Here is a 13,525-nt window from a genome sequence, read left to right on the forward strand (position 1 = left end):
AGGAAAAGATGGACCTGAACTTCTGATAGAAATATGAATGTGAAATACAGGGGAAGTAGTAACAATGTCACAAAAATTAGGTCCTTTATAAATAAGTAAAATAATAATGAAGATAGTTAAAGGTTTAAGCATCATAGTTGCCATTTTAGTTCTTTTCCTCCTGACAAAGGATTTTTTTGTGGATGTATCTCCCTAAAGTTGCAAATTCACGGTATACAGAAATTGCTTCAGCAGCAAGTTTGTTTGCTGCTAAACCTTTAACAACTTTATGTTCTTTTCTGGGCAATAGAATTCAATAAAAACCACTTGATTGCTTATCACTTTGATTACTGGTACTTGTGTGGAGGTTATATCAAAGGTCTGTATGGTAGTGCTAGATCACTGCTCATTCATACGTGCAGATCCTTTTGCTATGCTGCAGCCATCAAGTGATAAACATGCACATGTGAACCAGACCTTGGCTTCAGTTTCTTGATAGGTATGATAAGAGAGCAGCCAAGTTAAACCAGATCAGAGCTATTGATGAGTCCTTTTCCAAAGAAGAAATGCTTCTTGCTTAGGAGGCATAGGTAATATGTACACCTTTATATTAATTGCCTCTACCAATTGAATCTTGATTTATTTATTCATCATAAAACATTGAAATGTCTTTCAATGATAGAAAGCTCACTAGGTGCAGAATTAAGAATAAAAGCTGAAGCACAAGTTTAGAACTGCATGTTAAACAGGTGCTAGTTACGTGAATAACAAGTGATATGTTGACACAGTCAAAGCATCACATTGGGCAGTTACTGCAAGAAGCAGAATTGTGGACAGAACATTATATTATCTCAAGTAAGGAAGATGGATCCTGCTGAGTTAGGTGTCACACTTAACATTTTCTGCTTGGAAGCAAGTGTACTGGATCTATCATCCCATGCAAAATCTCCCGATTCAACAATCTTAAATAGAAATTTCTCTTATGGCTCAGTTACTAGTGCATAAGAGAATCTGGGTGCTGTATTACTGAGACTGAAGGCTTCCAAATTAAACATAATCTCAGTAAAGGAAGACTCCTTTGTCTTTTTCTAGAGCAGGGGTGGGCAGAAAGTAGATCAGGATCTGCTTGTAGATTTCAGGGTGATTTGAAGGAAGTTAGCAAACTTTTTTGAGTAGCACATAAACCAATGGCAACAACATTGGCAAACCCCCATTATACTGCTGAAATAAAAAAAGCTTGAGCGGGGTAGGTACCTGGAACACATTTTTGTGTGGAAGGACTGAATTTCATTGGGTTTTGGAGCTCAAAACAAATCCTGGGCTCAGATTTTGTAATTTCATAGTGTATGTCTTTTGCACCCAGCTCCTGTTGGTGAATTTTGGACTTCTAGGAAAGACACACACAAGGTAGATCCTGCAAGCTTGAAGACTGCCCACCTCTGGTGTAGTTATAGCCTGTACCCCCTTCCCAAAAGATGAAGTCTTTCTCCAAAGGTCTTTTTTAGATTCTGTGTCTTACTTTATTGTCCAAATTGGGCACAATGTAAGGCAATTGGTACAGCTTAAGCTGACTAAACATAGGTTTGGCATGCAGGGTGGGGTGAAGGTAACAGAAACAGCCTTTGGGCTAGTTTCTCCAGATGGTTATTTTGCCAAATTTCCTGTAGATACTGACGCAAAGCAACCCAGGAGCTCTCTTCCAGTTGGTGAGATAGGCTAATGAGTTCTGTAGGACTTTTTGGTATCTTGGGTGAAGTTTGCTAGGTCTTTGCTTTTGGGAACATTGGACACCCCTTGTGGTAACTTAAGTATCTTCACACTATATTTTTAATGAAAGATTTGGGTTTGTTGGTTGGCTCTTATTTTGGGTGTGGGAGCCCTCATCAGTGAAAATTGGTATGCTTGCTTAATTCTACCATTGGGAGGAGGGACTCTGCACCCACCTCTATCACCCTACACATATGAGGGATTCCTGCATTCCTGTGTTCTTCTTCGTGGTCTCTATGCATCACACATATGGGCTTTGCGCCTGCGCAGAGCTCGTATTGGGTACTTCCAAAGCTAAAGGAAACGGATTAGGCGGGAACTCCCCTCAGCGCCACTGCGCATGTGCAACTGTTCCCGCCTAAGGATCCCAGTTCTTCATCGACCGCCATTGCGGCAACATCGTATGAAGGGACTTCCATAGCGAATGTTTCGAATTTCCAGTATTTTCAAGATATCATCCTAAGTGTGAATGGCCACGAAGGCGCCTTTCAGGAAATGTGTTAGGTGCGGGGGAAAACTTCCTCCCACCGACGGGCACTCCCTGTGCCTTCTTTGCCTCGGCGAGGGCCACAAGACGGAGACGTGCCACCACTGTATGTCTTTTACTAGACAAACAAGAAAACATAGAGCGGATAGACTCCGCGCAATTTTGTGGGAAAAAGCACTTCGGGCAACTGAAACGCCCAAACACGCGGAGGAAAGTAGGCGCAAAACAATGGCGTCACCTACGGCCTCAATCTCCCGCAGAGAGGAGCCCTCTTTACAGGAGCTCGCTCACGATGACGCAGATGTATATATTCAAGAGGTGTGTGTAGGGGAGTCTCCACCATCTCAAATTCTATCGCCCCGTGCGGAAAGAGTTAATCCACCAACCCCAGGTCGTTCCTTGACCGTATCCACTGCAAAAAAGATTTCCAAAAAGGCGCGCGACGCCAGGGAACCCACAAAAAAGAGGAAGAAGACTAAACATTCTCGATCCTCCATTACACGCCCGGTATCGTCACCACCAGACTTACAGGCACCACCGCAGCCCTCGACACCGAGGCAGACGTTGGCGCCAAGGCAATCGCCGCCTAGGAGATCCTCCATACCGAGAGAATTACCAACACCGAGGAGATCCTCGATACCGAGGCGATCTCCTACCTTACAGGCGCCGACCCAACCTGAACCTTTTTCAGACGGCGAGATACAGGACTCTACCTCCTCTAGAGCGGAAAGACCGTCCCAGGCAGGGAGATTCCCGCCTACAACGGGGAGGCAGGAAATGGATGATTACCAGACACAAGGTCTGATGCCTCCGCCTCCATCGCCTGCGGGTTCGGCAACTGTCAGACCAGTGGACAGGCGAGACCATGTGTACTCTCCACGCCAGTACTGGCACAGAGTACCAGAGTGGCAAACTGCCCCACGTCCCTATGACAGAGGGGACTGGGACTACTATAGACATTACGATCAATATTCACAGAGCGCTTATCCGTATGGATATTACGGACCGCCTCAAGCCATACCACCGCCGGTATCCAGGGAGTTCCCGGCTCCAATACCTCGACAAGCGGTACCAACTTCCCCGGGACAGTCGATCACTGCTGATCGACACCAGGACATTCAGCCGATTGTTCCCACTAGGGAACCACACTTACAGGCCGACCGTAGGCATGCATCTCACACGAGACAGACGGCAAGATCGATCTCTCCAGAGGATGATTACCAATCTGATTCCCCATCGGAAGCCTCAGTAGCGCCATCAACGCCGTCCCCAGATGCAATCCTAGGGCCTACAGAACCTCCGTCGCCTTCGGACGACATGGGTCATTTTTCTGAACATGTACTTCTCATGGCTCAGACATTAGGCTTGGAGACACAGCAGCCAATAGAGAAACCCAAAGATCCGGTGTATGACGTATTACACACAGAGACAAACGCTCCAGTAGTCATCCCTTTCCTTCCTACAATCCTGCAAACTGCTCAATTGTCATGGAAAATTCCATCATCTACTGCACCGACTTCAAAGCGGCTAGAGTCCATGTATCGCACGCAGGATACGGGTGCACAATTCCTATTTCAGCACCCCAAACCTAACTCTATAGTGGTTGAGTCCTCTTTGGGCAAATCACATAGACCACATTCGACACCGATTGATAAGGAAGGGAGGAGATTAGACTTGATAGGTAAGAAGATCTACTCTTCTACCTCTCTGGGATTAAGAATTGCAAATTACCAGGCCACAATGGCACGTTATCAGCTGTTTCTATGGGAGAAGGTAGGGTCGTTGTGCGACTACCTCCCCGACGAAAAAAGGGAACTCGCAAGGGTTTTTCAAACGGAAGCGATGTCAATGGCTAGACAGGAGCTCAACACTGCTAAACACCAAGCAGATTGCCTCTCAAAGGCCATGATGGGCTCAGTGGCTCTAAGGAGACATGCTTGGCTCCGGTCGGCGGGGCTCTCACAAGAAACTAGGACCAGAATTGAGGACCTCCCCTTTGACGGCGAGGGCCTCTTTAATACTAAGACAGATGAGGCTCTCGACACAGTACATAAGGCAAGGACCACGGCTAAGAGAATGGGTTTCACTACACACCAGCAAGTGGCCTATAAACCCCGTAGATGGAATAGGAACACATACTCGCACCAACCGAGGTTCCAACCTGACAGACAACCACGTCAACAGCAACAGCAGCAACAACAAAGAAAGAGGCAATACCCATTCACGCCGAAATACCAACAGTCCCGTCGTCAGAGCGACTATGGGAAGAGACAGCGTCTTTGACTTCCTCAGCAACGCACAAGCACCCAATTTTACAGACCGTCTCTGCCCGTTTACCAACACTTGGACAGCCATCACCTCGGACTCGTGGGTGCTCAGCATTATACAGGGAGGCTACCGAATCGAATTCGATACCCCTCCACCTTTCTCTGGGATCAAGGTGACTGCCCCATCCCCCACGCTGATGGTGGAAATAAACAACCTCTTAGAGAAAGGGGCCATTCAGAGAGTGCCTGTCATGGAAATGAACAGCGGGTTTTATTCACGATACTTCACCATCCCAAAGAAAGATGGAGGGCTACGTCCGATTTTGGATTTGAGAGGGGTGAACGAATTCATCACCACCAGGAAATTCAGAATGATCACCATAACATCGATCCTCCAGCTATTGCACAAGAACGACTGGTTTGCCGTCATAGATCTACGGGACGCATATTTCCATATCGCAATAGCGCCATCCAGCCGCAAGTTCCTACGGTTTATGATAGGAGACCAGCCGTTCCAATTCAACGTCTTACCATTCGGCCTTGCCCCAGCTCCCAGAGTTTTTACAAAATGTATGGCAGTGGTGTGCGCTCATCTTCGGAAGTCGGGGACCCGCATCTTCCCATATTTGGACGACTGGCTCCTAGCCTCCCGCTCCTACAAAAAACTATGCAAGGAAGTGCATACAACACTCAAACTATTGACCAACCTGGGACTGTGTATCAACGCCGACAAATCAAGACTACAACCGTCCCAAGTGATGGAATTCATAGGAGTCACTCTGGACTCACCTCAAGGGAAAGCCTTCCTGCCCAAAAACAGGGCACACACTATCTCCAGAGCAGCCAACTACGTCAAACGTCGGAGCTCGATACCGGCTCGGTCGATACAGAGGTTACTCGGCCTCATGGCTGCTACCACATCGGTAATCCAATTCGCAAGGCTGCAAATGAGAACGCTACAGAATTGGTTCCTGCGCTCATTCGACCTACGCAGACATCAGCCTACAATGAAGCTGAAATTGCCTTCGCATGTCCGTCGATCCCTAACGTAGTGGTCAACAACAAGCAACCTCATAACAGGGATGCCTTTTCTGCAGTCCACACCATCGATGCTGCTCACGACCGATGCCTCCTTAACAGGATGGGGAGCCCACTGCAATTCCCTGCTAGCACAGGGCCACTGGCAGAAGAAATACTCCAACGACCACATCAATATCCTGGAACTTCGAGCCGCCCTATACGCGTTAAAGGCTTTCGTCACGGTATTACGGGGGCACCATATACAGCTGGCATCCGACAATACCACTGTGGTGTACTATATAAACAAACAGGGAGGGACACGATCACTGCAGCTTATCCACCTAACTCTCCGAGTATGGAAATGGTGCATCAGGAACAATATCTTCCTTACAGCCGTCCATGTAGCAGGCAAAGACAATACGCTGGCAGATGCGCTAAGCAGAACAGGACGCACATCCCACGAATGGGAACTGGATCCCCGTACCAGGGAGGACATATTCCTCGAGTGGGGTTACCCGGATATAGACCTCTTTGCCTCACAGCACAATGCAGTGTGTCAGAACTATTGCAGCAGAGCAGGCAAAGGGGAATTGTCTCTCGGGGATGCATTCACAAAAAAGTGGAACAAGGGCCTTTGTTACATGTTTCCCCCCATTCCACTCATCACCAAGACAATCGCGAAAATACAGGAGGACTCGGCCGATTGTATCCTGATCGCCCCCTGGTGGCCACGCCAAGCATGGTTCTCCCATCTACTAATGCTGTCAAAAGGCAGATATCGACACTTACCGTTGATACCAGCGCTCCTCACCAGGGAACAAGGCAGAATACTCCACCCAGAGATAGAGACACTACACCTCACGGCGTGGAGGATTCACCTGTGAGCGTACCCACAAACCCTCCGGCTGCACAGTTAGAGTCTAACTTACCTGAGAACTTACCGCCTGAGAAGTTAATGAAGGACTTACCTGCCGCTCTGATATCTGTTTTAAACGAGGCCAGGAAACCATCCACTAGATGCTCTTATAAATACAAGTGGGACCGTTTTATTAAGTTTGCTAAAATCAATCATTTTGACCCTGTACATAGTTCAATTAAGGATGTTTTACAATACCTCCTATATCTTTTCAACAAAGGTTTAAAAGTTTCTTCTATAAAAGTTCACCTTGCTGCCTTATCTGCTTATTGGACTAACAACAGCAGACAATCTCTCTTTTCCCAACCGCTCACGAAGCGGTTCATGCGTGGTTTAAAGAACATGGCACCACCTACTAGAGTACTGATACCCTCATGGAGTTTCTCTGTTGTGCTCCAAGCTCTAACAAAACATCCCTTCGAGCCACTAGCGAAGGCAGACCTGCGCCTACTGTCACTAAAGGTGGCATTTCTAGTAGCAATTACGTCGGCCAGGCGCTCTAGTGAGCTTGCAGCTTTAAGAGTGGACTCACCATATCTTATTTTTCACAAGAATAAGGTGGTATTAAGACCAGACATTACGTTTCGTCCTAAAGTTCTATCAGACTTCCATCTCTCTCAAGACATCGTGCTCCCAGCTTTTTTCCAGGAACCAAAATCACCAATTGAGGCCTCGTTGCATACCCTGGATGTGAGAAGAGCATTAGCCTTCTACAAATCCCGAACTGAACACTTCAGAAAGACACAAAGTCTCTTTGTATGTTATGGAAACCCTAAGAAAGGCCAACAGCTGTCATCCCAGGGACTGGCACGGTGGATAACTCAGACAATCCAGCTCGCTTACTCGCTGGCAGGGCTGAAACTGTCACAGGCGATAAAAGCCCATTCCACAAGGGGCACAGCGACATCGATAGCTTTTGGCAGAGGAGTGGCCTTACACGACATCTGTAAGGCTGCTACCTGGTCCACTCCTTCCACCTTCGTCCAACATTACAGACTGGATGTAAGGGCAAGAACAGACTGCTCGTTTGGAAGGGCAGTCCTCTCAGAGGTCTTACGTTGACGCACCAACCCACCACCAGGTATGTTAGCTTGATACTCGCCCATATGTGTGATGCATAGAGACCACGAAGAAGAAAGTCAGGTTGCTTACCTGTAACTGGAGTTCTTCGAGTGGTCATCTATGCAGTCACACAACCCACCCACCATCCCCGCTGGGTGACGTCTAAGATTTCTCTTCTTGTTTATTGTGTTTATAATTGTCAATAACATCATACCCAGAAAATTAGTGGCCGCAATGCCGGTCTCTTTACTTAAACTGGGATCCTTAGGCGGGAACAGTTGCACATGCGCAGTGGCGCTGAGGGGAGTTCCCGCCTAATCCGTTTCCTTTAGCTTTGGAAGTACCCGATACGAGCTCTGCGCAGGCGCAAAGCCCATATGTGTGACTGCATAGATGACCACTCGAAGAACTCCAGTTACAGGTAAGCAACCTGACTATCTCTATGACTAAACAGGTGTTGCTATGCTGTTGGTGTTAATACTGATGGCTGTGTATTGCTAATAGTATCATGCAACACATTGACATAACCGTACAAAGCAAGTGAATGCATTATCCCTCCCTCCCTGACTTAAAAAGAAAGTCTTAATTAGAAAGCTTCCTAGTTTTTTGATGTGGAAAAAATTAGTTCACTTTCTTGTTTACTCGGGAAACTTGCAAATCCATACTAAGGATGCAAATGACGAATAAAAGTTTGTCTTTTTTCTCTTGCAAAAGTTTTTGCTGCTAATGTTGGTTGTTGTAGTTTTAGGATTATCCCAGGAGTTGTCAGAATATAGACTTGTCTGTCTTTGGGTCATGCAGAACACATGGAGGGGGAGCAAAGTTCCAGGGAAGAATAGGGTCATCCTGAGGCCAACGGAGCCTTTTTCTCACTTAAGAGCACCAAACAAATCAGTAGAACTGCAATGATTGAAGTATATTTTAAAATATGCACAATAAACAACTGGTTGTAACCAGTAGAAGTATACTTTGCAAGTAATTACAGTTCGAAATGTCTCTTAGTATTAACAATAGAGAAATACAGATACAAGAGTAAATTAATCAAGAATAATACTATTTAACTGATGGAAATAATAATAATAATAATTTATTTCTTACCTGCCTCTCCACTTGGATCGAGGCGGGGAACAACAGTAATATAAAACACATTAAAAACTGATTAAAACATAGCATACATAATTAAAACATCCTTACATCCAAAAACATTCTAAAATAAGTAGTGAGTGACCTTGTAAGTGGTTACTGTTCAAAATGTTTCTTGGCATTAACAACAGAAAATGTACACTGATTTGTTTGGTGCTCTTCCTTGAGGTCTTTCCTCTCTCTTGCCATTGTCTTTTTTTCACTAGCCAAGACTTTTAAGAAATTGAATGTTCTTTAGCTGAGAAGTGTCATTTGGTACGTATTCGATGTGTGCCTGTATAAGGTGGAGAAATTAAAACAGAAAGACAATATAGCACAGTGGATAAAAATCAAGTAGTTGCTTACGTGTTTTTAAAATGTATTTTTTTAAAAAAAATGTAAAGACTATTTTTCTTTGAAATAATAACTAGGTTAACATTAACTAATTTGAATTTAAGCATGTCAGCCATATAGACGTTCTATCTACCAAACACAGGCATTTCATTTTCACGATGAAAGTAATCTGTTCTAGTCTGCCCTAGTAATTATCAAATCATGCTTTGACTTGCCAGTCATGGGCATTTCATTTTCAGGCAAAATTGCCCAGTGTGCATCTCCTTGTATTCCCCATATGTAGGCTGCAATCCTACAACCACTTGCCTGGCAGTAAGCACCACTGAACTCAGTTGAACTTATTTCTAAGTAGATATGTATAGAATCGAGCTGTTAACCTCAAAGTGCCATGGCCGCTGGTCATAAGAAAGATCCTGTATAGAATTCATGCAAAGTGTATACAGTGAAACAAACACTGCTTGTGAGAATGAAACAATCTAAATAATACTCTTACTTGTGAATTAACATGGTTTAGCAGTCAAATTTGCATCATTGTAGAGGACATATATGAAAATGTTTCAATGAGGAACTTGATTTAAATCAGTGATTCAAATAATTTTTTTTCTTGCTGATTTAAATTGCCTTGGTTTAAACTAGTTCACCCTAGCTACAACTTCCACCATCCACAGCCAGCATGGCCACAGCCAGCTGGCTGGGGGATTATGGGGCTTGTAGTTTAACAAATCTGGAGGACACCAGGGTGAGGAAGATTGACCTAGGTCCCTTCATAGCGTATTAATTGAGGACTTGCTGCTTTGGTAGTTCTTGAAGTTCTGTTCTTTCTACAAAGCACTTAGCTGTTTGATCCCAATCACAAGCTTCTATAGATGTGATAGACTGTTTTGAAAATTGTATGGCAGGGAGAAGCCTGATAATATTGGCACTGGAATGTTAATAAGTATTAAGATACTGTACCTGCACATTTGGTGTGGAACTTGGGTAGTTAGCTGCCTTTTGGAAGTCCATGTAAACAAGCAGTGGAAGAAGAAAACTTGCCTACCTTAAACTACTTTTATGCTGAATTCATAGGAAACCGTGAGAAAATCAGTAGTGACAGCTCAGTCTGCAGTAAGGTTCCCCCCAGTTGAGGCACGGCATGGCATGTAGTTGTTCTGTATCTATAAGCAGAGGCCGCTAACCTGTCTGATGTATGGAACAAAGTCAAACTAGCAATTTGATTTTGACATACTGGGCTGCTTTGTATGTAACACTACCCTATGGTTTAGACTTTGTGCCATATGGACAAGCCTGGATGATTTCAAGTTGGCTTGTTTAGCAACACACTAGAGTGTATTTTAAATGATGATTCCCCTTTCCAACGTAACACTAAGCAGGGATTCTTTAAGAGTGAAGCAAAATCTGCCAGTCTCCAGAGGGAAGAGGGCGGGAAGCTCATGAGCCCAATGCTTTAGTAGGGTGGGTGGCTAAACCGTGGTTATAGTGTTAACAAGTGAAGCAGCATGTTCGTATTGGCAATACCATCCCATCTGTTGGTGGGGTTGGGTTGGGAGGGGGATTCTTTAAGAATGAAAGAAAACTTCTGCTAAAATATGCTAGTGGGACATCTAATTGCTTCCCCCATGGCTGGAAATCACTATGATTTTAAGGGTGTGAAGATGTGGGTCAAACACACACTGGCACTCTCTCCACCTGCCTGCCCTTTTCAGACTTGCCTACCCTACTGCCCGCTTCTTCCAGGGCCATGTCTCTAACTTTCAACACTAAGAATCATAGATCTTGGTGTTCCTAAGCAATATTCTCTGTTCATGCATAGCACGCATTGTCATATAATAAAACCATGCATGGTGAAAAGTTGTACATTTTAGTAATATTCTTGCATAGAACCCCATTTAATTTCAGGTCTTCTAGGAGAAGCCTGTGAAGAAATACATTGTGCATACAGTGGTCTCTCCCCTCCTCTTTTTTATGCCTTATATGTGTGAGGTACATTATTACATATATTTTATTTATTTATTTATTACATTTTTATACCGCCCAATAGCCGAAGCTCTCTGGGCGGTTCACAGAAATTAAAACCATGAAGAACATAAAAACAACCAACAAATTTAAAACACAAATACAAAATACAATATAAAAAGCACAACCAGAATAAAACCACACAGCAAAAATTAATATAGGTTAAAATATGACATTAAAACAGCAAAGTTTAAATTTAAGTTAAATTAGGTGTTAAAATACTGAGAAAATAAAAAGGTCTTCAGCTGGCGACGGAAAGAAAACAATGTAGGTGCCAAGCGAACCTCTCTGGGTAGCAATGGTAGCAATCTCTAGGAAGTTTCTTCAAGATCACATACCATATTACCTATTCGAATTCTTGGAGTGATTCCCACACTGCTAGCCAAATATGGAAGAGAGCACACGTTCAACTACCTTTATGGTAACTTGTATTAAATCATTCTCCATTGGTTGCTTGTTAACAAGCATGCTGGGCCACAATAAGTGTCTTCCTTTCCATTCTTCCCTTTTTTTTCCCGTGAGCAAAGAAAAACTATATGCCCATGAATCATGTCATCCTGAGTGCTCATGCACAGTCCATTACTGGGATAGCTACAATAAGGGGATGCTTTTGAAGCTAGCAACGGAGCTAGGAGTACTCTGCAGTTTCCTGCATGATCAGCTTCTTCTTGATAGATGGCTAGTGTTTGTCTTGTGGTGGTGAGACCCCCCCCTTATTTTGAGATCTTAATTTATAATCACTTCTGATGTCATATTTTTTATTCTTTTTGTATCCAGTAGGGATTTAAATTCTAGGCCTCATTGGCGATGTTCTCTGCAGACTTTGGGGTTCTTTCCTGCTCCATCCAGTAGGAGTCAGTCTCTTTTGAAGAAAGACTTGATTGGGGTCTGGACTAGGAGGCACCTTTCATTTTCTCCCTAGAGCCAGTCTTTTCCTGCCATTACAGTGCAAGACACAGGTTCACATCCTGGGCTGTGGAGCTGATTCTGTTCAGTTCAATGCTTTTCAAATCAGGCTTCAAAACATCGGTATTGCTCATTCTTAAAGTAGGTGGGAGAACTATATGAAAACAAATGCTATCAATGTTTCATCTGAGAGTAAATCAAGCTTTTTCGGTGCAACATACTAAATACCTTAGAGCAACATACTAAATATCCCAGTAGACCCGTGGCTCTACATATTTAACTTGAATATCATGTTTCAATCTACTGATCTTCCCAGTACTTCTGGAAGAAATATTAGGTTCTTCCAGAGGATGACCTAGTCAGACTTTAGAAGACAGACAAATGCTAAGTGTGATTGTATGGAAAGATACAATGGGAACTGAAAACTGTGTTTTCTTTACAGAGCTGGTCTAATTATTCAGTGATCAACTTAGCATACTAATGTTTTACTTTTCCCCCCTTCCCACCAGAGCATTCAACTCCAGCCAAGGTGGTGAAAGCAGCGAATCCAAGGCAGCGGAAAGGAAGCAAGGTACGTATTAACATGTTCTGTTTGGGGGATAGTAGAAAGAATCCCTACATTGTGGGAGAAGGTGGAGGCCCACATTAATATGGCATTTATTTTGTATCAAAATGAAGTCATAGGCCTGTTGTTTTATGATCACACAGGTAATTGGAAGTCTTCAGAGCAATAGTTTCTTGCCTTGTGGTTTGTACATAAAAAGTCAAGGCAGTTGTAGGAGTCTTTATTTTCATTTCCTTGCTCTTAAGTTTCTGTCCTCTGCCTTCATATATGCTTTTGATGATCAGCAGCTTTTAGGACATTTGTACTTAGTTTTTTCTTCTTTTAGCCATCAATACTTGTGGACCTGTTCTGTGCTTGTGGCTGTCAGTGGTTGCAAGTATGTGGACTGATCTGAGTGTAGCTGCTAGTGAGTGGATAGTCTTGACTTGTGGTAGGGAATTAGTCTGGAATGCCTTTGGATATACATTTTCAACTTTGACTTCCTTTGCCTATTACTGCTTTGATATCTGCTACTTTATGTTGTGGAAGATGTGCCATTAATGTATGGTGAACTGAAGATGATAATCCTTCGCACCTGTTCAATCACTGGCTGATTTCTTTAACCCTCTGTGTTTCTCTGCTACTGCTTCCTGGATTATATGTGCCATGGGCCTTCTGCTGCCTTTTGGTGACCATGGAACAATTTTGTTCTTTCTTGAAAATGCTTCAGTCCACAGTGCTGGAGCAGTAGCATGTCTGGAGTTATCTATTATACCTCTAGAGGAAAAGCTTGCTGTTGCCCCTAATAACAGAGTACTTTCCCTTGTACTTTTCCTGTGGGAGGTAGCTAGTAAAGTTTCATTATTAAATAGATGAAATGCATCTCTTCCTAAAAGTGTACTTTCATGCTGCCCTTGTTCTGTTTCAATAGTGTCACTGAGACCTTCTCCCTTCCACTTTATATGGAATATGAATCATTTTTAGGGAACCTAAAACCTTACATACAAATTTCTGCTTACATTATGGTAGCTCCGATAGAAGCTTTAGAGTAATGTGTTTTATCAAAAGGAAGACCAGAAGAAATT

The 13,525-nt window shown here is 43.7% G+C and overlaps 2 protein-coding genes across 6 annotated transcripts in view; both read left to right on the plus strand.

The window, feature by feature from the left end:
* The window catches only part of SAP30L (SAP30 like), a 315,105-nt gene that overhangs the window by 272,266 nt on the left and 29,314 nt on the right, over positions 1-13,525 (plus strand). The window lies entirely within an intron of this gene.
* LARP1 (La ribonucleoprotein 1, translational regulator) overlaps positions 1-13,525 on the plus strand; it is a 91,826-nt gene that overhangs the window by 49,215 nt on the left and 29,086 nt on the right. For all 5 annotated transcript variants that reach the window (XM_063120909.1, XM_063120911.1, XM_063120912.1 and 2 more), the window contains exon 2: positions 12,406-12,467. In XM_063120909.1, coding sequence (XP_062976979.1) covers positions 12,406-12,467 — 62 coding nt within the window. The remainder of the gene's footprint in view (positions 1-12,405; positions 12,468-13,525) is intronic.

This window comes from Elgaria multicarinata, chromosome 3, assembly GCF_023053635.1.
Source record: "Elgaria multicarinata webbii isolate HBS135686 ecotype San Diego chromosome 3, rElgMul1.1.pri, whole genome shotgun sequence".
Classification (NCBI taxonomy): Eukaryota; Metazoa; Chordata; class Lepidosauria; order Squamata; family Anguidae; genus Elgaria; species Elgaria multicarinata.